The following is a 26,038-nucleotide window of genomic DNA, read 5'->3' on the forward strand; positions in this document are numbered from 1 at the left end:
TCTAAGTTAAACCAGAACAAACAAAGCTTATTTCTTGGTTTAGTTACCAAGCAACAACTAGTCAATAGTTTTTAAACCCCATAATCACTACAGGAAAAAGATCCAAAACTCACTGGGATAAAACACAGATTTCTTGATTTCTATGGAAATCAGGAAAGGAACCCAATTTTGGTTCCTCACTCTCTGATGAGTCATACTGAAGACTTCAAGGCTCCCAGCTCTACCTATTGTGTCCTAAGGCTGGTAATTGAGATAAGAGAAATAAACTTAGGAAAAAGAAGTTTAGCAATCGCAGTGGGACCTAGGGCCAGACTTTAGGCCAAATGAGAAAACAATCAAAGAAAAAATTATGGTAGTAACAGCAGTCTCTAAAGATTGCCTTGGACCTTGCAAATTTTTAGCTCCCTCTAAAAGACAAATACAAGTTTACATTAAAGTAGAAGCTGCAGGCACAGGAGGCCCAAAGCTAACACTCACCTTCTGTTTCTGGGAAGCACGGTTCTTCTCATCAGAAATCTTCTCTGGATTATATCTTATGAGTGATGGGATGGACACATGGACAGGCACTTGGGCAGTAGGAAGTGAGCCCAGCACTGACTCCTCATGCTTGGGCTCATCAGGAGTCACAGTGGGGATCACACGGAGGTTGGGACGGCTACGGGTAGCTTGTTTGCTAACTGGCACTGTCCTGTGTGAGTCTGGCAGAGGGTGATTTGAAGGTTGGGAGGCAGGGTACATGGGCCACCTTGAGGCTGCATATGCCATGTAGTGCCTATAGGCATCAAAGGAAGCAGGGGGAATGGCAGGTCCCTGGTAGTTTGGAGGTATCCGAGCTGCAGCAAACTGAGAGGCCCTTGGCACATGGAACTGAGATAAAGAAGCAGGGTGTGGAAGTCTAACTGGGGCAGATGGGGCTGATGGCAACATGCACCTGACTGCAACAGATGACTGAAACCCACTGCCAACCACCTCAGGTCCTGCAATATGACCCATTGGATGGTCAGACTTTAAGAACGGGGGGCTGTTTTTTGTGAGCAAGTAAGGATCCACAGGGGAGACCTGCTGTGGACGGGACCCTTCTGGGGAGTGGGTATTGCTATGGTGCACCTCCCCGCTCTCCAGTCTGTGAGGATCTGCAGAGCGCCGATCAGCTGAGAAACGGCGGTCAACGGAGGAACAGCGGTCTGCAGAAAAGTGCCGGTCAGCAGAGGAACGGCGGTCAGCAGAGGAACCTGACGGCTTTTTGCCATGAAGTCGTTCCTGTGTGCGTGCAGCCAGTTTACTAATCTCGGCTACCCCAATATCCAGCCCTATGGTCTTGAGCAAGTCATGAATCTTGGCATATTCTGGATTGGTCTCTTCCATTGATTCTAGCTTTACAGTTGGAGCTGAAGAGGGTAGGGGGCTTGCCTTCTGCCTCATAACTTCACTTTCAGAGCTCCCAAGGGGCTTTGGTGGAGATTCTGCTTTTAAATCCTCTTCTTCATCCCCATAGAGAAACTTCTCTTCATCCTCAATGTCAGGAAAGCTAAGTCGCCTTTTTTCCTGCGTACCGGTAGAATCTGCTAACATGCTCAGAATGCAGGAGAAACCACTGCCATCCTGGCTAGCTCTCTCGTGAGGAAGCAAGAAGTCTGTGTGTCGCTCTGGTCCCTCAGCCTTCATATCCAATTTTTCCTTGTGGCACAGAAAACTTCCAAACTTCTCTCTGAGGGGACTGTTGTCTTTGGGTATCCCAGGGAGGGGGCCCCATTGGTAGAGGTTGCCCTGAGATTCCTTCAGGGTAGTCTCTACCATAGTTCCCTTGTTGTTTTCAACCTCTGAGGCAAAAGCAGCAATAGCACCACTTAGTGGAAGAGATGAGTGTCCAGAGTAAAGAGGGTGATCCTGGCTGGAGCTGGTACTGCTGGGAAAACTTTCAAGCTGCAAAAATAAACATAACTAAATTAGCCTCTCTACACAGAATCTCAGAAAACTAGTAACTGAGATTAAAATAAATACTTTGTTGTTCTTGAATTAACAGGGCAAAGTTACATGTGGATGAAAGGGAGGTCCTTAGCCAGGTTCAATATATGGTTTCCCATTTCTCCAGATGGTTCTGCTGTAGCAAAGGGAAATAGAAAAGAAGGAAGATTGAATCTTAACTTTTGCCCATTTGTTATAGTCTTTAACAAGGAATTTGAATTCAAAAGGACTTTAAGAGATGCCCTAGCTTACTTACTTTCTCTTTTTATGAATCTTCAAAAGAAAAAAAACATACAAGCACAGCTACTCTGACTGAAGTACAGTCAGGAAACTCTGATCCCTAACTGATCAGCCTTCCCTTACTTAGCTCCTAAGAGAACAAGTAAAAACAAGTGCTCATGCCTGACCATCTTTCCGTTAAGTGAGGAAAAAATATCAAGGTCCAGAACGCTTAGGTGACTTGTCTAAAAATCACACAGCAAGTTGGTGATAGAGATGGATCCAGAATTAGAATTACCTGATTTCTGGTCTAGTGTCCTACCACTCATACATTTTTTTCTTCTCTTTAAAGAGACATGAGGAAAATTCAATCAGCTCCTCCCTTTGCTTTTCAAGCTTCATTTCCAAGAAACCCACATTCAAAGATCCTACAGGACTGGCCAATTTAGAGGGAAAAAAAACCCTTTATATAATAAATACTCTCCAAAACGTCTGTCTAGAAAGCCTGTGTGCTTAGTCACTCAGTCATGTCTGACTCTTTGCAACCCTATGGACTACAGCCTGCCAGGCTCCTCGGTCCATGGGATTCTCCAGAATACTGGAGTGGGGTTTGCATTCCCTTCTCCAGGGTATCTTCATGACCCAGGGATTAAACTCAGGTCTCCTGCATTGCAGACAGATTCTTCCATGGTCTGAGCCACCAGGAAAGCCCCTTAGGAAGCCTAATACATAACAATAGAAGCCCCCTATTACTGCATCATGAGGCCTACAATTTCCTTTGAGAGTCCTGAAAGGTACAGCTCATAAGCATAACAATGTTGCACCAACATATATTCCAAAGATACCTGAGGGACACAGCCCCCAGGAAAGTAAGTAGGCTTTAAAATATTGAGAGAAACAAGCAAGACACCCTAGAAGAAACGCAGCATAGACCTGCAAGGAAGGCTCCATGTCCACCTCAATCCGCTTTTTCAGAATTGACTTCTTGGGCATCACAGATACTTCCTCAGGCCGATGTAAAGAATATCCTGGCTCCGATGCTGTAAGGACACCTGACAATCCAGGGATGGGACAACCAGTGCCGCCACTATCAACTCCCACCAGCTCCTGACTCAAGCTCCTACTTCGTTCCTCCTCTTCCTCTCGTTTTCGCCGGGCAAGGTCCAGCTCTCGAAACTCAGGGTCTAAAAACCTAGGGCTTGGGCTCCGTCTACGCTGTCGATAGTTGCGAGTCCCTGATGTAAAACTCGGGTGATCACTTCCCATGTGGTGTATCTTCTCTGTGTCATCATAGCGGGGCCGTTTGGCCTCCCGGCTACTTTCCTCAGGTCGTATAGAGTAGGAGCCTTTGAGTTTGTCTCTATTCCGTTCTGTTCCCCGCAACAGCTCATCATGACAACTGATATGAGGGCTATAATCAGATCGATGCAGGAAAGTTTCTCTTGCTCGGTAGTCCTCATCAAGTTGTCCCAAGAAGGGACTGAGAGGTGCCTCCTCCCGGGAAATATATCGTTCAAGACCTCGAGAGCATTGGGAGCTTCGAGTGAAGACAGAATCATCAGTCAGGTCATCCCTGAGGAAAGAGACAAGCATCACTGAATATAATGGACTTGGAAAGAGCAAGACCAGACAAGGCTAAGAGACTGACATCTGGCAAGGGGGCTGTAGAATGCTTAGAACAAAAGACAGTAATCATGAGGTCAGAACAAATCTATGTATATACATGCAACACTTCTCCCTTTTCCCAGAGCACAAGCAGCTGCAGCCTCTAACCAATGGAAGAGACTGCTAATCTATCTGGACAGAATTCTTTCTTTAATTAGACTTTGGGGATGCAGAGTCTCATGCAAAGGTCTTGGAGATGTGAAAATACCACTACCAGACTACAGAGTCCTGGGTCACATAACTTCACACTAGCTCTTTGCTACTAAAACTGTGGTCTGAATAAGCAACATCAGTATTTCCCAGGAACTTTTTTTAGAAATGCAGATTCTCAGGTACCACCCTGCATGCCAGGTACAGCCAAAAAAATTTTTAAGGTGTAAAACAAAAACTGTAAAAACAAAATTTGAGTTAGAGCAGGCCAACTTTACCTGTTTATATTGTTAAATTCTACAGAGTATTTCATTTGGAAAAAAAAAGTTTCACTGTGGGAAAAAAAAATTTTTTTTAACCACTGATCTATCCAATTGGCATGATTTTCTTGTAAGTTTTAGAAGGGTCTGCAATTGCTTCGTTTCACTGGATCAAATATTAAAAACCATAAAACTCCCTCACAGTCTGTTTTGTTATACTCTTTCCTGCCTTGCCTGAATATCCATAAGCATTTTGTTAACCTTGAGTCCAGGAAAAAAAGTATGTGACGGTTATCTCACTTTATATTTATATTACAGTGAGATAGGTTTATTACAGAAATAAAAAGGTCTTAGACTTTTAAGGCATGAAGGTAAAAATACAGGATGGAACATCTGTCCTTTCAGCTCAGATCTCTATATCACACACAGTATCCTAATCTTCTGGGGCATTATGGTCACAGAGCTTCTGTTTTTGCCGTTTAGTTGCTAAGTCCTGTCCAATTCTTTGGGACTCCATGGACTACAGCCCTGTCAGACTCCTCTGTCCATGGAATTCTCCAGGCAAGAATACTGAAGTGGGTTGCTTTATCCTTCCCTGGGGGATCCGTCTGACCCAGGGATCAAATCTGCATCTACTGCATTGGCAGGTGGATTCTTTACCGCTGAGCCACTGGGTAAGCCCCAGGGAGCTTCTACTGCCCCCTAAAACTTTCTGATTTATATCACAGAAACAATGATCCCCTAGCACTTTAAGCTTTTCTGGTGGCTCAGTGGTAAAGAATCCACCTGCAATGCAGGAGACTTGGGTTGGATCCCTAGGTTGAGGAGACTTGGGTTGGATCCCTAGGTTGGGAAGATCACCTGGAGAAGGAAATAGCAACCCTCTCTGGTGTTCCTGTCTGGGAAATCCCATGGCAGAGGAGACTGACAGGCTGCAGTCCATGGGGTCACAAAGAGTTGGACACAACTGAACAACTAAACAAGAACGAAGTACTTTAACCATACAACTTAGAAAAACTTACATGTCACTCACATTTCAGAGTGAATTACTATCCACAGGATGGTAATTATTCCTGTCTTCTACAGCTTCTAGGAGCTATTTCTGTTTTTGTAAGTTTCGAAAAATGACTTGTTTTTTTAATAATAGTTGTTTTCCTATTTCTGGGACAAAAGTTAGTAGGACATCAAAGAGCTGCTTTCTCTCATTCACTAGCACAGCCCCTTTTCAGTTTCAGACTGAGGTTACAGCTCTAAGTAACTTTATGAAAGACTATAAAGGATAAATTTTATTACCTCTTCTATAAGAATGTCATCTATGGGAATCAAGGTTCCTGTTACTCACCTCCTCCCCAAGAATTTAGGGAAAATTGTGGTCTCAATGTACTATGAAATAATAGGAAAGAATGAGAATGACCAAAGATGATCTCTGAAATCAAACATAAATAGAGTAAAATATTTTACTTTGCAGGTCTGCCAGCCATGAACACATCTTTTTTCAGGGAGGAATGTCCATGAGTTGAGTCACTCCACTGCCAAAACACCATCTATATACATAGTCTCTGATCACGTTAGCATAGGGGAAAATTACAGGCTCTATGGCTAGTAGGCAAGTTCATCCATTGCTCCTACATTCAGCTTTCTCCACCAAGAGACATACTAGCCTCAAATCTCATCCAACATTAAACATCCAGAAGCTAGAAATAATGAAATGGCTCTCAGAAAGTACTCAATCCAAACCTGCAGTCTCCTGCAAAAGGAGGCAAAAAACAATAAAAGAAGGAATAGAAACAGTTAAAAGAATGCGCTAATGTGTAAATACAGGCAGAAATCAGGTTGCCTGTTAGAAGCTCATGTCCTCCTTTCCTAGTTTTCCCAAAGGATGAGAGAGAAACTGATTGCAATGAAAGTGAGTCCTAAAAAGAGTGCCATCTCCTGCAGCTCAGAATAGTTCAGTGACAAACTCTCTCTGAAAGCTTTGGTCAAGTCCAACTCTTTTCTTAAAAAATTGACTGAATGATGTAGGTGATGGGTACCTGGAAGCTCACTGAACTATTCTACTTTTCCTGTGTTTACAAATTCCCTTAAGCAAGTTAAAAAAAACAACACGTGTTCACAAAAGTTTGTACACCAATATTCATAGCAGCATTATTCATAACAGCCAAAAAGTAGAAACAACTAAAATGGTATCCATCCACTCAACACTGGTAACAGATAAACAAAATACATACAATGAAATTATTATCAGCAATTTAAAAAAAATGAAGCAGTGTTATATGTAAAAACATAAATGAATCTTGAAAACATTATGTTACGTGAAAGAAGCCAGTCACAAAAGACCACACACTGTATGATACTATTTATATGAAATGGCCAGAATAAATACAGAAGAAGGTTAATGATAGGCTGGGGGGTGGGTAGATGAGACTAAGGATAAGGCAAAAAGAAAAATTCTAAAATTGATCACAGTGGTATATGTACAACTCTATGAATATACTAAAAATCACTGAACTGTACACTCCAAATGGGTGAATTGCATGGTATATGAATTATGGCTAAATAAAAAAGCTGCTAAAAAATGTATATGGTAAGAAAAAAAAGGTTCTCCAGAGCTCAAACTTCCCATTATTTTCCTGTGCTGATTCCTCAAAATGCCTGAAGAAAGCTGTGGCACTTCTGTCTTTTCCCTAAGGCAAGTAACAGGGAAAAAATCCTACTCCCTACATCAAGGCAAGGAGAAGTCAGGAGATGAGAATACCATGAATGGAATGTATAATGTGCAGAATACTCTGATAAACAAGGGAAATCAACCTCACATCTACACTTATTCAGAAGCTCAGTCTTCACACAACCTATTCACACTTCCTTTACAGGATAAGTTACAGTCCTGCACAGAGAACTGCCATGGTGAGGAGACTGACAACCCTGGCAATCTGGCCGTAACCCAAACCTGGTATAAAATTTAACAGATCAAATACGGGAAGAGAAAGAATACAGGGTCTCAGGAAAAAATAAACACACACCTACATACAAATGATGGAAATGGCCTGTTTTCATTAGCTAAAGACTGGACTCACAGTCAGGAAGACACTTTGTGAATGCCAACGTTCCTATGGCCTGGTTTTAGCAGACAGTAATTATTGACACAAAGCAGATTGAGCAAGAGTGCTGAGGGCAAAAAAGTCTAAAGAATGGCCTGGAACCTCCTTTTAGAACCTTAATCTCACTTTCTCTAAAATAAATTTCTCTCTCTGAAACAGGATTCAAGAAAGAAAATTAATACCTCAAATACAGAGAGGAAATTTTTAATTTTTATAACTTATAAACAGACAATTGTTTACCTGAAGCACACATGCATAACAAAGTTTATGGAAAGGGGAGCTGACATCCTAGAACCAGCAAGAGGAAATGCTACTGACACCCTAGAACCAGCAAGAGGAAATGCTAAAGTCACACCAAAACCTAAGCTCCTAAGGAAGGAAGAGAATCACATCATGCACCACCTACTCGGACTGCCTACTCAATCATCTCCCAAAATAGAAGCAGCTACAAGGGCATGGGCTGTTGCCTCAATTAAGTGATATAGTCACATACCTTGAAGCTCTATCTTCAGAAGCTTCAGTGTTATATGACTGTCCTGCCTTGCTTCACTGCATTGAATAGCCACTGAAGCTTTGAAGTAAATATTACCAAAGGGCAGCACTGGTCCTCACACTTCCTGCCCAGCTGTCCCCCACCTGCCTGCCTATATTCTGTGCACTACTTCATGGAGAGTCACAGTTTAAAAGAACATTATATTGATTTACTGCTACTGCTAAACATTTGTGAAAACTCCCAATATACTTGGCAGAAACCACTAACAGACATGGTTCTCAGCTCTCAGAAAGAGTGCTTTCCCTGCACTCCCATTCTAGCTCTTTTACTTTTGCAAGGTGAAAAACACGTAATGCATTATTTACTTCCCATACATACCTAAGTTCCTAGTACCTGAGATCTATATTTAACACCCTGTGGAGTATATTTGCCCTTCCTTAGCCCTCAGTGGTTGTAAAGTAATAACTGAAATTAAACATTTTTAAAGATCTCTAACTTTCTATTAATGCCTATATGTGTGTGTGTGCGCGTGCGTATACAATTAACATGAATTTACCTAAACCTTTTCTGAATCTATATATATTTCAGCCTGGACAAGCTGAAAAATAACACCATTTAAAAAAAGATTTCTAAGGACTTCCCTGATAGTCCAGAGGTTAAAAATCTGCCAGTCAATACAAGGGACACAGGTCTGATCCCTGGTCTGGGAGATTCTGTATGCTGCGGGGCAACTAAGCCAGTGTACCCCAACTACTGAGTCCAAGCTCTAGAGCCTGTGCTGTGTAACAACAGAAGCCACTGCAGTGAGAAGCCCGTGGGTTGCAACTAGAGGAGTCCCTACTCAATGCAACTAGAGAAAGCTTGATTGTAGCAACGAAGACCCAGTGCAGCCATAAGTAAGTAGATTTCCTAGATATCCTATTTTGTTCAGAACTTTCCTTTGCAGAAGGGACCCCACTAGTGCCACTATTTTAGAATCTGTATCACCTCAACTGTTTTTAATTTGGGGGACTGTTTATATTCCCTCAACTTCTTCCTTTCCAGTTGGGGCCAGGATGACCTTTTTTTTTTGGCCATGCCATGCTGCACACAGGATTGTAGTTCCCTGGCCAGGGATTGAACCCATGGCTCCTACAGTGGAAGCACAGAGTCTTAACCACTGGACCACTAGGGAAGTCTTAGATCTTTTAAAGTCTTTTTTTCTACATAATTGTTTCAGCAACAGAGTCTACCCCACTCTTTCCAATGTTATACTTTGTACTGGACATAGTGCATAAACTTCAGTGCTGGCACCACCCTTTCAAATACATCATTCGGAAAACAGCAACAATTCTACCTTCAAGTATTCATATGGCGTGCCCTGCTTCAGATGAAGCCTACCTGTCTGCATCCTCCAGATTTTCCACTGGTGACGCCAGTCGATCACTAAGCCACCTCCGTTCTGGTATGCCAACACAGAAGTGGTCATTGCCAACAGTGATCCGTAAGCTCTGTTCCAAAGAAGAGTCAGATCTCAGACCAGGAGAGCGTCTCTACAAGAGTAAAAGATATTAAGTCAACAGGGTCAAGACATTCCTACACTCTAAACTGTTCTCCTTCCTAAAGCTATAGTCCTACAGGGTGAGAGATGATTATGGTAAGATACTACTCCAAAAATAAAGGACTTTAAAAAAATTATCAAGGACTTCACTGGTGGTCTAGTGGCCTGGGTTCCATTTCTGGTTGGGGAACTAGATCCCACATGACACAATTAAAGTATTCCCATGCTCCAGCTAAGACCTTGTGCAGCCAAATAAATAAACATATATTTACATTTTAAATTATCATTTTCTTAGGCATGGGGCCAGAGGAGTGAATTAAGTCTGCTACCAGAATCTTTACATTTCCACTAAAGGAGACAAGCCAAACACAGGTTAAGAAAAAAAAAAGTATTTCTGATGGCACTGTGAAGTGTTAAAAAGTCATTAAAACACGATAACATGAAAGATTGGGGAAAAGGAGCTACTTCAGATAAGATGGTTAGAAAAGGCATTCTGAGGTGATACCATTTAATCTGGAGCCTGAATGATGAGATATCAGTCTTGCAAAGAACAGATGGAAGATGTTTCAGGCAAAAAGAGCATGCTCTATAACGAGCTTAGCATGTCTGGGGGAACAGAAAGGTGGCCAGCATGACTGCAGTGAAGTGACACAAAACAGGCAGAAGCCACAGTTAGGAATCTGGATTTTTATTCTTAGTTTAACAAGCCACAGAAGGGGTTCAAGCAGGGGAATGACATTACTACCTACTTCCTCTAGATGCTCACTCTGTTCACATCCTCATCTTCTTCAGGTCTTTATTAAGAAATCACCTTCCAGAAGGCCTTCTCTGGCTACCTTACCAAAACTTGTAACTCCTTTCTGTTTTTTCTCTTAGCACTTAATCATATTTAACATGCCAAGACATTTTACTTTTCATATTATCCAACTCCCCCTTGTCAGAATATAAGCTCTACTAGGGCAGGGCTTTTGACTGCTTTGTTCATTATTATATTCCCAGTGCCCAGAATAGCATGGTAAGCGTTAATAAATATTTCTCAAATACATAAAATGGAGGTCTTTAAAAATCGTTTTGATTTCTAGGTATAGAAAAAACAGGATGGTAACAAAAGTGGAGTGTAATGGAGCCTAATGCAATAAACTAAGCAAGAGATAAAGTTTAGATAAGAATAATGGCAGGAAGACAACAGTTTGGAGGATGTATTTTGGAGGTAGAGCTGATAGTTTAGATAGATGAAGTTATCCTTACAGACTGGGAGAAGGGAGATGTTCACTGTTTCTGGCTGAGCAACGGGTGATGTCATTTACTGAGACAAAAGACTGGAGCAAATAGGTTGTGCATTGGAGAAGAAAGGGGAAGTTATGGAAACTCATTGTTTTTTGTTTTCCTTACTTTCTCTGTAGTGATTAACATTCAGACTATCATACTCAGCTAAGAAAATCTTAAAATCTTAATAAGCCAATTCACCTATGACCAGAGTACACAGATATTGTTAGAGATCCACTAAATAAAACAGAAACTTTGTCACTTTTTTTAAAGGATTGGTTAACTAATAATAAAAACAAATACCAAAACACCAGATCCTGCCCAGAGGCTCTACTAACGGAGAGATGCATGGAAAGTCAGTATTACCTCTAAACTAACCTTCTTAACCTCATGCTCTGTCCCTTCAGCTTGGAAACATAACAGTTAAATTCAGGGTATTGCGAACCAGGTAAAGAATTGAATCACACTCCACCACTTCTTACAGGCATCGCCTTAAGTTTTTTAAACCTCTGTGAGTTCCTCAGCTGTTAGATAAGGAGGAACCCACCCCGCCCTCCCCACCCCCGCGAAAGGACGTGAATGTTCACAGGGAAAGTGAAGGGCTGAGCATCATTCCTGCCACACAACTAGGTTAAGTGGAGGCAGCTATTACAACGACTGTAGATATCCACACTTCGATTTCGGAGAAGCAGCTCCAACAGAGCACTAACAGTTTACATTCTCTCGGTGTCTACCCTGGGAACTGTTTAAGCCACCCTAAGTCGCCACAAAGACATTTCACCCTTTTCCAGATCCAGGGCGCAGCTCAGTTCTAGTGGGACACACACAAAACCATCCAACTCTAAGGACACCAACTACTGAAAAAGTACCAGGCACACGGCGTGGAGGAGCTTCCCCTCGCCCGGCAAACTTTTTCACACCTCACACAGAGGGAGAGAACCAGTCTATTCCCAGGGAACGCAGCACGGCGTCCCGAGCCGGCTCCCGGCCGCGTCCCGAATCCGTTATTGTGCAAATGCAGTTCCCTGGGCTGACCAGGAAACCCCTGGTTCGGGCTTCGCTGAGGGAGCCCATGGGGATGAAGGGCCTTCCATGTGGGGACCCCGGCCTGGAGGCCTCGGGTCGTCCGGGCGGCGGGCGTTTCTGAAAGCGGGAATTGCGGGCGAGGGGGCTGGAGCACAGAGTCCGGGTGGAGGGGTGGGATTACCCGGCTGCCGCTGTCGCCTGGATGGTCTCCGCGGCCGTCCCTGGCGAAGTCGGCGCGGGACTCCCCTCGGCTGCTCCCTCGGAAGCCGGCCGAGCCCGGCGGGAAGAGTCGTCTGCCCCGCGGCGGAGACGGGGAGCCGCGACGGGCCCGCGGCGGGGATGGGGAGCCGCGACGACCCCGCGGCGGGGACGGCGAGGCCCGGCGGCCGCGGGGCGGAGACGGGGAGCCGCGGCGACCCCGCGGAGGGGACGGAGAGGCCCGGCGGCCGCGGTGCCCTGAGGGAGAGCGGGGCCGGCGAGCCGGCGTCCGCGACGAGGAGGAGCAGGAGGTCGGCGGTGAGGTGCGGCGAGCGGGGCCTGAGGAGGAGCCGGAGCTGCGGCCGGTGCGCGGGTCGCCCCCGCCGCTCTCTTTAGGCCGGTGTGAAGACACGGAGGAGCGGGCGCCGCTGCGGTACATGGCTCTGGAAGCCGCGGCCACGGCGGCAGCGCCGACCTGGGGGCGCCCCGGACGCGGGCCCCCAGCGCGCCGCCGCAGCTGCAACCCGGGCCGCCACGGCCGCCGTGCGCCGCCCCCGCAGCCGGAGCAGCCCCCTCCCCTCAGCCCCGCACCGCCCCTGGGGCCCGGTCGAGCGCGCCCCCGCGGCCGCGGCTGGCGGTTGGAGGGCGCGAGCACGGGCCCGACACACCCCCCCGCCCTCCGGGGCTCCCCGTTCCTCCACTCAGGGAGCGGCCAAGGGAGCCAGAAGTGGGGAGGAGCACGGAGGGCGGTGCGAGGCTGGGCGAGGGGGGGGGAGGAGAAGCGCGCGACCTGCGCTCCTCACGCCCCGCCTCCAAGCCGGCAAGATGGCGGCCGCTGAGCCGCCCACTTCCCCTCCTCCGGCGAACACGTGACCCCGAGCGCTCTGCCCGGGGTGGGCCGAGCGGAAGGGAAAGGATTAGCAGGAGCGGAGTGGGCTCTTCCGGGGATGCTCGGGTCCTGAGGACGCTGGTGGCTTCGAGGGGGCGGGAGCATCTTTGCCTTTCCCCTGCCCGCAACCCTGTTAATTTACGTGGTGACAAGAAATGGTTGTAAGCGATGGGAATATAAAAATCCTGCGAGGCGTTATGTGGGAGATTACGCACCTCGGCAAGAGCGACCGATGAAGTCCTGGCTCCCATAGAAGCCACACCACGGCCAACAATTTACTTTGTAGTTTGCCTCTTTTGTAGAAGTTGAAATTGAGGATGGGGAAGTGCGGAATGGGGGCGATTCGGAAGCGAGAATCAAACCCAAAGCAGGCATCCGAGTAAAATTGCCGCTGTCTCAACCAAAACACTTATCGGGAACGTCGCTCACCGCTAGGGGTCCACATCGTGACAGCTAGGAGGCCTGGAGAGTTTTTGCAAGCGATTTGGAACCCTCCAGTCTGCGACCAGAATTTTCCTGGACACTTGGGCGCAGTGGTAGTCCCTGTATACTAAGTACAGGGACTCAGGGTCCTGCATACTAAGTACAAAATTAAAAAAAAAAAAAAACAATGGTCAAAACATGAAAAAAAAGTGTTGACGCTAAATTGAATTCTTCAAAATAAAGTACTAATGGCTTGAAAGTTTTCCTCTATCAACTAGAAACACAAAGCCTGAAATTGGTATGAAAATCAGGTTTCTGTTTGCAAAGAGACAAGACAAAGAAAAAATTACTTACAAAAGATTTCCTTTTTTTTTTTTTTTTTCGATAGAGCTGTGGGGCTTGTGGGATCTTAATTTCCTGACCAGGGATTGAACCCTGGCCTGGCAGTGAAAGGGCTAAGCCCTAACCACTGGACTGCCAGGGCATTCCCTAAGATTTTTAGTTTATATTTTTCATATTAAATTTAAAGTCTATCCAATTTCACATATTTATATAATGGCATTTCCTTACCTCATAGCTCAGTAAAATTAAAATAAATTTTTACTAATTGATTTCTCTCACACCCATCTTTCTTCACTCAACATTACTTGCTTGCTCCCTATAGGCATTTGAATTTCCAGTTGCTGACTTTGGATTTTGTGGCCTAAAATGGCCTTCATCATGTCAAGATTCTTAATATATTCTTCCATATTTATTAACACTTTTAATGATTTTGTTTCCCAGATTCAGTTTACATGGAATTTTTTATATGAACCCTTGCATAGTCCATTAAATTAAATCGGAGATTATTTTTCACAGATGGATAGCCTGTTTTTTTTGAAACATGAGTTGGGATTATCTGTATACTGGGAAGTCATCATGAGGGAATGCTGCTGCTGCTGCTGCTAGGTCACATCAGTCTTGTGCGATTCTGTGCGACCCTATAGATGGCAGCCCACCAGGTTCCCCCTTCCCTGGGATTCTCCAGGCAAGAATACTGGAGTGGGTTGCCATTTCCTTCTCCAATGCATGAAAGTGAAAAGTGAAAGTGAAGTCGCTCAGTAGTGTCCGACTCTTAGGGACCCCGTGGACTGCAGCCTACCAGGCTTCTCTGTCCATGGGATTTTCTAGGCAAGAGTACTGGAGTGGGTCACCAGTGCCTTCTCTGTATGAAGGAATGAGTTATCAGCTAATGAATGAACGCTGTCAAATGCGAGTTATCCACATCTCAATCCAGTTCTGTTGTTTTCTTTTAACTGTGTAATGTGACAGTAAAGAGCTTTCTTTAATGTGATTTCTCTGTGAAAACAAAACTACTAGGATTGATGGTAGTAAAAGACGTAAAGTAAAGCAATCTGAGAAAGTGATGGCTCTTAAGCAGAAAATATGAGTTATGTACAAGGTTTCTGAGCAGTCTAAAAACATGTTTCATAACACGTGCGACAGAGACCTGCAATCAAAGTACACTAGCTCAGCAGGTAAAAGTCCCATCAGAGAAGGGTGACAGCCTCTGTAAGTGAGGCTGCCATGTAAAATGTCCTGGAAATTGGTGTTAGTCATCTGTGAATTGGGCTCCCCTGGTGGCTCAGACGGTAAAGCTTCTGCCTGCAATGCGGGAGACCCAGGTTCGATTCCTGTGTTGGGAAGATCCCCTGGAGAAGGAAAGGGCAATCCACTCCAGCACTCTTGCCTGGAAAATCCCATGGACAGAGGAGCCTGATAAGCTACAGTCCATGGGGTCTCAAAGAGTCGGACACGACTGAGCGACTTCACTTTCACTTTCATCTGTGAATGGTAAAGAACCTGCCAATGCAGGAGACGCTGGAAACGCCAGTTTGATCCCTGAGTTGGGAATATCCCCTGGAGGAGGAAATGGCAACCCACTCCAGTATATCCTTGCCCTACAGTTTGTTGGGTTGCAAACAGTCGGATGCAACTGAGTGACTGCGCGCTCATGCACCATATCTGAGGCTCCTCTCATGCTTAGCACCAAAAAAAGAATGCTTCCTTCCCCATTTCTAAAAGGGGAGTCTTATGACTATTTCTAGTCACTACAGCTGTGAATGCAAGCACCTTGTATCGCCTCTGGGAAATCAGGAAAGAGGAGTTATAAAATGCTTTTTCTCTCCTTGCTGTGGAACTGAAGAAGCTACGTGCTCCAGACGGGACAGCCTGTCAGCCTGGGTCCTAAGTGACTATGTGGAGCAGAGTACCAGTTAAAACTCTGCCAGAGGTGTACACTCAGTCTTTATTATTCTGTGTATGAATTTTGGTTACCCATTGCTTTTGGTGTGATCTAAGCAAATATGAAGAAAATGTGAATAGGTGTTTACAGCTCATTGGAGTCGATATCTGCTAAATCTGGGATAGGTACACTGTATCAACTTTTCCTCTTCAATCCTTCTCTAATACTGAATAATTATTTTTATCAGGGGAGCTGGCCCCCAGGTTATATAATTGGAAAACTCCCTTGCTTCATCTTCACACCTGCCCTAAACATAATTCAACTCTCAACTTCATTCAAGCTAAAGGTTTGCCCCTCCTCTAGCTTTTTCCTGCTTCAGATGTGAGTCTTGCTGTGATAAAGGAAGGTGTGCCAAGTTTCTCCACATTCCTGGGCTTTACTCATCAGAGTTTACTCCTCCTGTCTTGCTGGTCAGCTGCTATTTCTGAACCCCTCCCCCAGGGTTTGGTATAAGAGAAGAGCTTAGGGGAAAGGGCCACAGCTTTTCCCAGTTGGGGCAGGATGCTGTTATCTTCAAAAGTTGGTTCTCTGTGGACTTGGAGGTCTCACAAAAGTTGGCTCTTTCTCTCTTGTGTGTGTCACTGTTGTGGGCTTTTTTTAGCTCTCTTACTGGGACCTAGGCAATGGCTCTCCTCTGGTTAACTGCCTATGACTCCTCTCTCCCCGCCCCCAAGTTCATGGCCTTCTGCGGGTTCTGTAAAATATACTATCCTGAAGTTCCTTTCCTCTCAGAGCATCCTGCATGGGAAGGACCTTTTTAATGACTCCAAGTCATTTCCTTATAGGTATACTTGTCCCACAGGACAACTCATGCATCTTTGCCCTACTGGCAAGGGCAGTGCAGCTCACTCTCCATGCAACCCACCTTACTCACCATCCCAGGAAAGCTGGTCAGCCAGCATTTTGCATATGGACTTCCTCAGGTGGGAGTTAGGACATGAGTCCCTGTGGACTTTCCAAATCCAGGAGATCTAAGCCAAACATTCTGCGAGGTGCTAGTGGAGGTCTCTATCTCAATTGGCTCTGTGTGTGTGTGTGTGTTAGTCGCTCAGTCATGTCCAACTCTTTGTGACCCCATGGACCATAGCCTATTAGGCTCCTCTGTCCTTGGAATTCTCCAGGCAAGATTACTGGAGTGGGTAGCCATTCCCTTCTCCATGGGATCTTCCTGACCCAGGGGTCAAACCCAGGTCTCCCACATTACAGGCAGATTCTTCACGGTCTGAGCCACCAGGGAAGTCCCCACTTGGCTTTAGGCAAAGGGGAAAACCCTCTCTCCCTCCCCAGAATTGTGGGAGAGGAAATAGAGAGCTCACAGGGAACTCCCCAACACAATTCTCATTCCCTTGTATTGATTCAGTGTGGATAATTAGTAATAGTAATGCTGGCAGACTGGTTCACAATCTCATCCCATCTCCCTTTGAAGTGGATGGGAGAAGAGGTTGCCTGGCATCTATTGTGTTGCTTTCTGCCTTTGAGACCTTTGCTGAAACTCCAGAGACGACAGGGAGCACCTAACTAACATCCTGTCACAACTCCTGTCTGTTGTCAATTCACGAAACTCTTATTAGGACTTCCCTGATGGTCCAGTGGTTAAGACTCTGCACTTCCAATGCAGGGGGTACAGTTTCCATCCCTGGTTGGGAAACTAAGATCCGCATGTTGCATGGCGTGGCTGGAAAAAAAAAAAGAGAGAGAAACTCTTACTAAACTCTTATTAGACAGATGAAAACAGCTTACAGCTTTTACACACACACACACATCCTGTAGCAGACATATAGCAATGATAGATAGAACTTGAAAAGAGTAAAGAGATCTAAGCTTTAAAACATCAACACCTCTGTGAATTTGCTAAAGCCACAGAGCCCATGGGCTCTGAAATAAGTCTGGAAGCAAGGGTAGCAGTCAGAGATTTGTGCCTCCCAGGAGGTGGGGGACCTGGGATGGATTTTCAGCTTGAAGCCAAGGACACCCTTACCCCTACATGCAAGCTGAACAAAACTATTGTCAACCTTCTGCTTAGGGCTATAGCCTTATGAAAAGCTGTATGCTGAGAGTGGGACAAAAATGTTGACAGTCTTTAGATGAGAACTGAACCTAGGCATTCCCTGTGAGTGGAATGGCAATAGTGTGATACCCTACATATCAGTAATAATGAAACAGAGCAGGACCCTATGGTTTTTGCCCCTCATGTCCTCTGCCTGCCTTTTGTCTGTGGAAAAACTTAGGCAAAGAGTAAGTTTAATCAGAGAAATGAGAACATGCAGAAACAAAGGAAAACAGTCAAAAAAGACCAAATAATAATAATGTACTAATTGAGCATAGTTAAGGACCTTTAGTTTCTCCTCAAGGGCTATAGTGGAGAAGGCAATGGCAACCCACTCCAGTACTCTTGCCTGGAAAATCCCATGGATGGAGGAGCCTGCAGTCCATGGGGTCACTAAGAGTCGGACACAACTGAAGTGACTTAGCAGCAGTAGCAGCACCAAGGGCTATAGATAATGCTCTGAGCCATATCTATATGGCTTATAGATGAGCTGTCTTATAGATATTAAAACAAAAACCACCACAATATTGTAAAGTAATTAGCCTCCAATTAAAATAAATTAATTAATTTTTAAAAAACAGCAGGTGGAAGAAGCTAACTGCATAATAATTAGGCTGTACCCATGACATAAGCTGCTACAATTCTAAGAATTGGCTTCAAGAAATAGGAACAAATGGACCCTGGAACTGAAGATTAACTGTACCTAAAATAACCAAGATGATGCTGGTAAGACTACCAATGACCAGTTCGAAGATGAGCTGACTGTGCTGACTGTGCTTTGTGTACGGAGCCCCCTCTCCCTGACTATACAAGCTCTTACCCCCGGCTTGTGGGGGCGGGGAGGGGGCAGTTTGCCTTTGACAGACGTCTGCCCTTTCCCCACAGTTGCTGACGTCTGAAATAAAGCAAACCTTCCCTTCCACCAGCTTGGCCTGTTTATTGGTTTTTGAGCAGGGAGCAGCTAGACCCCACTTTTTGGTAATAATTGTAATTAGAAAGCATGATATTCTGTTAAACATGGTGGATTCAATTCATGCCTTTGTCACTATTAAGTCCCTAAACACCACTCAAGTGACTGTAAAGGATTTTCCTTTTTAAGATATAATCTCATATATGCAGTGTGGAAGTGTGAGAGATATTGCCCTGTGGGGTTGATTTTAGTCAATAGGAGACATATTCTTAGAAATGTAAACTGCTCGCTAACACACAAATAATACAACTTGAGCTTCAAATTTCATAAGATATAGTTTTGTGTTCTCTTTCTTTAGCCCTTTTTATTGTCTAAATGGCCATATGAAAAGGTGCTAAACAGTTATCAGAGAAGTGAGAAAAGATACAAAACAAATTTCTAAAATAATTAAAACTTAAAATAATTAAAATTAAAATTTAAGGGGCATATAGCCATGGGAGCTATCGTACAGGGTTGGTGGGCATGTAAGTTACTATTGGCACTTTGAAACATTGGCAATAATTTTTTCTTTCTTTTTTTTTCCTGCTGTGCTGGGTCTTCATTGCTGCGTGGCTTTTCTCTAGTGGGGAGTGGGGACTACTCTCTAGTTGCAGCGCATTGGTTTCTCATTGTGACGGCTTCTCTTGTTGCAGAGCATGGGCTCTGGGCTCTCAGGCTTCAGCAGCTGTGGCTCCTGAGCTCTAGACCACAGGCTCAATAGCTGCGGCCTGTGGGATCTGCAGCATGTGGGATCTTCCTGGATCAGGGATCAAACCTGTGTCTCCTGCATTGGCAGGTGGGTTCTTTACCACTGAGCCACCAGGGAAGCCTGGCAATATTTTTTAAACTTGAACATATACAGTGTGATCCAGCATTTCCTAAGTATATACCCATAAGAAATATCCACATCTGTGCATCAAAAAGATAAGAAAAAGTTCTGGAAATGAATTGTGGTGATAGTTGTAGAATATTGTGAGTGTACTTAATGCCACTGGATTATATATTTAAAAATGAATAAAAGGGAAAATATGTATGTTTTACCACAATAAAAGTGACACACAAAAGTGTTCTCATGGCATTATTTATAGCAGTAAATATTTCAACTGTAGAATGAATACTGTAGAATTTCAACTGTAGTAGATTCATACAATGGAATACCATATACCGATGAAAAAGAAGACTATCACTAGATGCAACTATATGGATTTCACAGATACAGTATTGTACTAAAGAAAGCCACACACACAAAAATACAAATTATATGATTTTTTTTATACCAAGTTCAAAAAGTAAACAAAATACAGTGTTTGAAGTTCAGGTAGTGGTTACATGAGGGGAGTTTTTGGAATCCTTTTCTATTTCTTGATTTAGATGTATTCATTTTGTCATAATTCATTAAGCTATACACTTAGGATTTTTGCACTTTTCTGTATGTTAGGGAGAGGGATAGATTGGATGTTTGAGGTTGGTAGATGCAAATGGTTGTATTTAGAATGGATAAACAACAAGTCCTAATATATAGCACAGGGAACTATATTCAATATTCTGTGATAAACCATGATGGAAAAGAATATTATATATATATATACTGGAATCTCTGGAGTCCTTCTACCCTGACTCCTTCAGAGCTTGATTGTATGTTGATCCAACCCTCTTAACAGCTGGTCTTCCAAAATACAAATGAATTTTCCTAATACCATATTCTCCTTTGGTAGTATTTCAGCTAAGTATCGGAAAAATCCAGCCAGGTTCACTATTCCTGTGACACATAAGGCTGGAGAAAACAATGAAACTGTCCTGCCCTCCCTCCTCAAGTTTACATATAGGGAAAAGCACCCAGATGAAGCTCCTCTCTAGGAAATACTCTCCCAGAAAAACCTAGAAGGTAATGAAGTCTCAGATATTTTTAAAGTTACTAGCATTACAGGGGAGAAGGCAATGGCACCCAACTCTAGTACTCTTGCCTGGAAAATTCCACGGATGGAGGAGCCTGGTAGGCTGCAGTCCATGGGGTCTCGAAGAGTCTGACACGACTGAGTGACTTCCCTTTCACATTTCACTTTCATGGATTGGAGAAGGAAATGGCAACACACTCCAGTGTTCTTGCCTGGAGAATCCCAGGGACGGGGGAATCTGGTGGGCTTCCGTCTATGAGGTCGCACATAGTTGAACACGACTGAAGCGACTTAGCAGCAGCAGCAGCATTACAGGCAGAAGAAAGCTTTTCTATAGTATGATCTTTAGCAATAGTGGTCCAATAAAATTAAGTGAAATGGTAGATCAAATAGAAACTTGAAGACAAGAAGAAGAGCAGAAGCTGAAAAACAATTATTTTATGGTACTCCTATTACTATTCAAAATTTCTTAAGTTGGAAGGCCAAGTTTGATACAGAACTCTTGGAAATTTTTTTAAATGAATGAAAGTAAAAGAACAAGCAGGAAAAAGTAAATTAAGTGGGAAACAGTTGTTCGAAACAGATCATAATCTTGACACAGCTAATACCCAGTTCTTGGAGGATGCTGGATACAGCGTGGAGGTTGATGAGTCACTTGTCCAGAAATTAAATGACTTGGAGCCAGAAGATAAGGGGGATGATTCAGACTACAATCCTGCTGACCTGAGAGTGACTTGACCAACTAGCAAACTATCCTCATCTTAAAGAGGCTTGACTGCCACAGCATCTGTGTCTATGCTGAGGGTGTGTATTGATTTTCTTTTCTTTTTTTCATAAGAAAAAATAATTCTCGGGAAAAAAATCTTCTGACAGCTTTTATCATTGAGCTTATTAAACTGACCTTAAAATTTCAACCAATCAGTAAAAATAATGAACTCCAGGTAATGATATGCATGCTGAAATATTTAAGAGTGAAATGTGCTTATATCTGTCATTTCCTTCCAAGTGAATAAAAAATAAGACCCTTGAAATCAATAGCAGAAAGGATGAATAAATGAAAAATTGCATGATAAGGCAGATAAAGTAAAATCTTAACTATAGAAATTAGGTGTTGAACATTTGGGTATCACTGTACAATTCTTTAAACTTTTAAGTGTGAACATTTTCAGAATTAAGTAAAAGCCTCACCAGATTGTGAATCACTATATTGTACTTATATTGTACATCAACTATACTTCAGTAAATAATGAGTATAGAAACAATTCCTCCATCCAAAACTTCATTAGATGAAGATAAAGTGATTTATAGAGAAAAATGTGTAGTCTTAAATATTTATATGACAAAAGAAAAGTTAAAAAAAATTGCTCAGCTAAGTTTCCAGTTCAAAAACTAAAGAAAAAAACACAATAACCTTGAAGAAAGAGAAAGAGTGGCAGTAATAAAAATGGAGGGAGAAATTAATTGAATACAACAGAGATGGTAAAAAGACAAAAGACGTTTCTTTAATCGTCTATGCTGCTAAGTCGCTTCAGTCGTGTCCGACTCTGTGCAACCCCATAGATGGCAGCCCACCAGGCTCCCCTGTCCCTGGGATTCTCCAGGCAAGAACACCGGAGTGGGTTGCCATTTCCTTCTCCAATGCATGAAAGTGAAAAGTGAAAGTGAAGTCACTCAGTCGTGTCTGACTCTTTACAACCCCATGGGCTATAGCCTACCAGGCTCCTCCACCCATGGGATTTTCCAGGCAAGAGTACTGGAGTGGGGTCCCATCACCTTCTCCATTAATCGTCTATTCAGTTCAGTTCAGTCGCTCAGTCGTGTCCAACTCTTTGCGACCCCATGAACTGCAGCACGCCAGGCCTCCCTGTCCATCACCAACTCTTGGAGTTTACCCAAACTCATGCCCATCAGGTTGGTGATGCCATCCAGCCATCTCATCCTCTGTTGTCCCCTTCTCCTCCTGCCCCCAATCCCTCCCAGCATCAGAGTCTTTTCCAATGAGTCAACTCTTTGCTTGAGGTGGCCAAAGTACTGGAGTTTCAGCTTTAGCATCATTCCTTCCAAAGAAATCCCAGGGCTAATCATCTATACCCCAATACAAAATAACAAGTTAAAAATTTTAAAAAAGACAAAAGAAAGTTCTTTGAAATAAACTAATAAAACAAGCAAAACTAGCAGAATTGATTGATCAAGAGAAAAAGAGAGGGCAAGAAAACAATCTTAAAAAAGAGGGATTAAAAAAAATGGAAAGAGTCGCTCAGTTCAGTTCAGTTGCTCAGTCGAGTCCAACTCCTTGCGACCCCATGGACTATATAGCCTATCAGGTTTCTCTCCATCCATGGGATTTACTAGGCAAAAATACAGGAGTGGGTAGCCATTCCCTTCTCCAGGGGATCTCCCCCACCCAGGAATTGAACCCTAGTTTCCTGCTTTGCAAGCAGATTCTTTATTGTCTGAGCCACCAGGGAAGATGGATTAAGTTATAGCCTGGCTATCACTAACCCTTACAGTGCCTTTGTGAGAATTAGGAAAAGGTTTCGCCTGCAGGGGGGCTTCTCTGATCGCTCAGTCGGTAAAGAATCCTCAGGGACCTGGGTTGGGAAGATCCCCTGGAGAAGGGAAAGGATACCCACTCCAGTATTCTGGCCTGGAGAACTCCATGGACTGTATAGTTCATGGGGTCGCAAAGAATCGGACACGACTGAGCAACTTTCACTTTGCCTGTGGGTGGCTGCAACCCTAACCTAGGGCTTGCCACTTGGAAAGCTGGATGCAGGCTGCTCCCACTCACTCTTTGTCCAGATAAGCTCCTGGAGAAAACCACCTACACAACCATATTGTCCGTACTGGATCAGTTTAAAAAGCTGTGAGACAATATGAAGAACTTTGTGCCAATTAATCTGACCATTTACACAAATGATTAGTTCCCATTAAAAATGCAATTTACCCAATTATATCAAGGAGACATAGACAACCTGAATAAACCTATAACCATTAAAGAAATTAAAGCAGTAGTTACAAGATCTGCTTATAAAAAGCGTGAAACTTTTCCCCCCTATATTCTGCTGCTGCTGCTGCTGCTGCTAAGTCACTTCAGTTGTGTCTCACTCTGTGCGACCCCATAGACGGCAGCCCACCAGGCTCCCCCGTCCCTGGGATTCTCCAGGCAAGAACACTGGACTGGGTTGCCATTTCCCTCTCCAGTGCATGCAAGTGAAAAGTGAAAGGGAAGTCGCTCAGTCGTGTCCGACTCTTGGCGACCCCATGGACTGCAGCCTACCAGGCTCCTCCGTCCATGGGATTTTCCAGGCAAGAGTACTGGAATGGGGTGCCATTGCCTTCTCCGCCCCTATATTCTAGCATAATTAAACATCATTGGAATCATCTCTTTGCTAAAATATAGATGTGATGCAGCTGTGAAACCATGTGGTTCTGGTGCTCTCTTTAAGAGTAAATCTGTAACAATCGTCCTGATCTCTTTTGTGATAACTCTTTTTCTTTTCTGTTTCTTCATAGGTCAGTTTCAGTAACTTTTTTCCTTTGAAATATCCATTTCCTCTAGTTGTCACATTTGTTGCCATATAGTTGAACAAAGCTTTCAACCTCTTTTGTGTTTGTGAATGTATCTCTTTTCTTTTTCCTAACCATGATATTTTTGCTCTCTTTCTTTCCCCCTAACCAGATTTATGAGATATTCATGTATTTTACTGGTCTTTTCAAATAATTAACACTTGAACTTATTTTTTTCCTCTCTACTATGCTTTTTGTTTGCTAATTCATTATTTTTTTGTTATTGTCTTTATTGTTTCTCTCCACTTTGGTTCTATTTTGTCATTCTTTTTCTAGTTTCATATAGTGGCAATGGATTTAAAAAAAAATCTTTCATAGTGAAATATTTAAGGCTATGCATTTCCTTCTGCAATAGGGAGTTCATGATCTGAGCCACAGTCAGCTCCCGGTCTTGTTTTCGCTGACTATATAGAGCTTCTCCATCTTTGGCTGCAAAGAATATAATCAATCTGATTTTGGTGTTGACCATCTGGTGATGTCCATGTGTAGAGTCTTCTCTTGTGTTGTTGGAAGAGGGTGTTTGCTATGACCAGTGCATTCTCTTGGCAAAACTCTATTAGCCTTTGCCCTGCTCCATTCCGTACTCCAAGGCCAAATTTGCCTGTTACTCCAGGTGTTTCTTGACTTTCTACTTTTGCATTCCAGTCCCCTATATTGAAAAGGACATCTTTTTTGGGTATTAGTTCTAATAGTTCTTGTAGGTCTTCATAGAACCATTCAACTTCAGCTTCTTCAGTGTTACTGGTTGGAGCATAGGCTTGGATTACTGTGGTATTGAATGGTTTGCCTTGGGAGCGAACAGAGATCATTCTGTCATTTTTGAGATTGCATCCAAGTACTGCATTTCGGACTCTTTTGTTGACTGTGATGGCTAAGGTATTCCTGCCCACAGCAGTAGATATAATGGTCATCCAGTTAAATTCACCCATTCCCATTTTAGTTCCCTGATTCCTAGAATGTCGACATTCACTCTTGCCATCTCCTGTTTGACCACTTCCAATTTGCCTTGATTCATGGACCTGACGTTCCAGGTTCCTATGCAATATTGCTCTTTACGGCATCGGACCTTGCTTCTATCATCAGTCACATCCACAACTGGGTATTGTTTTTGCTTTGGCTCCATCCCTTCATTCTTTCTGGAGTTATTTCTCCACTGATCTCCAGTAGCATATTGGGCACCTACCGACCTGGGGAGTTCCTCTTTCAGTATCCTATAATTTTGCCTTTTTATACTATACATGGTGTTCTCAAGGCAAGAATACTGAAGTGGTTTGCCATTCTCTTCTCCAGTGGACCACATTCTGTCAGACAAGAGACAGGGATCAAGATCATCCCCAAGAAAAAGAAATGCAAAAAAGCAAAATGGCTGTCTGAGGAGGCCTTACAAATAGCTGTGAAAAGAAGAGAAGCGAAAAGCAAAGGAATAAAGGAAAGATATCAGCATCTGAATGCAGAGTTCCAAAAAATAGCAAGGAGAGATAAGAAAGCCTTCCTCAGCGATCAGTGCAAAGAAATGGAGGAAAACAACAGAATGGGAAAGACTAGAGATCTCTTCAAGAAAATTAGAGATACCAAGGGAACATTTTGTGCAAAGATGGGCTTGATAAAGGACAGGAATGGTATGGACCTAACAGAAGCAGAAGATATTAAGAAGAGGTGGCAAGAATACACAGAAGAACTGTACAAAAAAGATCTTCACGACCCAGATAATCACGATGGTGTGATCACTCACCTAGAGCCAGACATCCTGGAATGTGAAGTCAAGTGGGCCTTAGAAAGCATCACTACGAACAAAGCTAGTGGAGGTGATGGAATCCCAGTTGAGCTATTTCAAATCCTGAAAGATGATGCTGTGAAAGTGCTGCACTCAATATGCCAGCACATTTGGAAAACTCAGCAGTGGCCACAGGACTGGAAAAGGTCAGTTTTCATTCCAATCCCAAAGAAAGGCAATGCCAAAGAATGCTCGAGCTACCACACAATTGCACTCATCTCACACGCTAGTTAAGTAATGCTCAAAATTCTCCAAGCCAGGCTTCAGCAATACGTGAACCGTGAACTTCCAGATGTTCAAGCTGGTTTTAGAAAAGGCAGAGGAACC

At 43.7% G+C, this 26,038-nt stretch overlaps 1 protein-coding gene and 1 pseudogene across 1 annotated transcript in view; one reads left to right on the forward strand and one right to left on the reverse strand.

Moving 5' to 3' along the window:
• ZNF318 (zinc finger protein 318) overlaps positions 1 to 12,319 on the reverse strand; it is a 27,057-nt gene extending 14,738 nt beyond the window's left edge. Inside the window, exons 1-4 of the mRNA XM_068994331.1 lie at positions 11,864 to 12,319; positions 9,231 to 9,382; positions 3,118 to 3,757; positions 478 to 1,923 (exon numbers count right to left, since the gene is read on the reverse strand). Of these exons, the coding sequence (XP_068850432.1) occupies positions 478 to 1,923; positions 3,118 to 3,757; positions 9,231 to 9,382; positions 11,864 to 12,319 (2,694 nt within the window). The remainder of the gene's footprint in view (positions 1 to 477; positions 1,924 to 3,117; positions 3,758 to 9,230; positions 9,383 to 11,863) is intronic.
• Positions 12,318 to 21,105, forward strand: LOC138097916 (RWD domain-containing protein 1 pseudogene; annotated as a pseudogene).
• The last annotated feature ends 4,933 nt before the right edge of the window (positions 21,106 to 26,038 follow it).

Source organism: Capricornis sumatraensis, chromosome 22, assembly GCF_032405125.1.
Source record: "Capricornis sumatraensis isolate serow.1 chromosome 22, serow.2, whole genome shotgun sequence".
Lineage (NCBI taxonomy): Eukaryota > Metazoa > Chordata > Mammalia > Artiodactyla > Bovidae > Capricornis > Capricornis sumatraensis.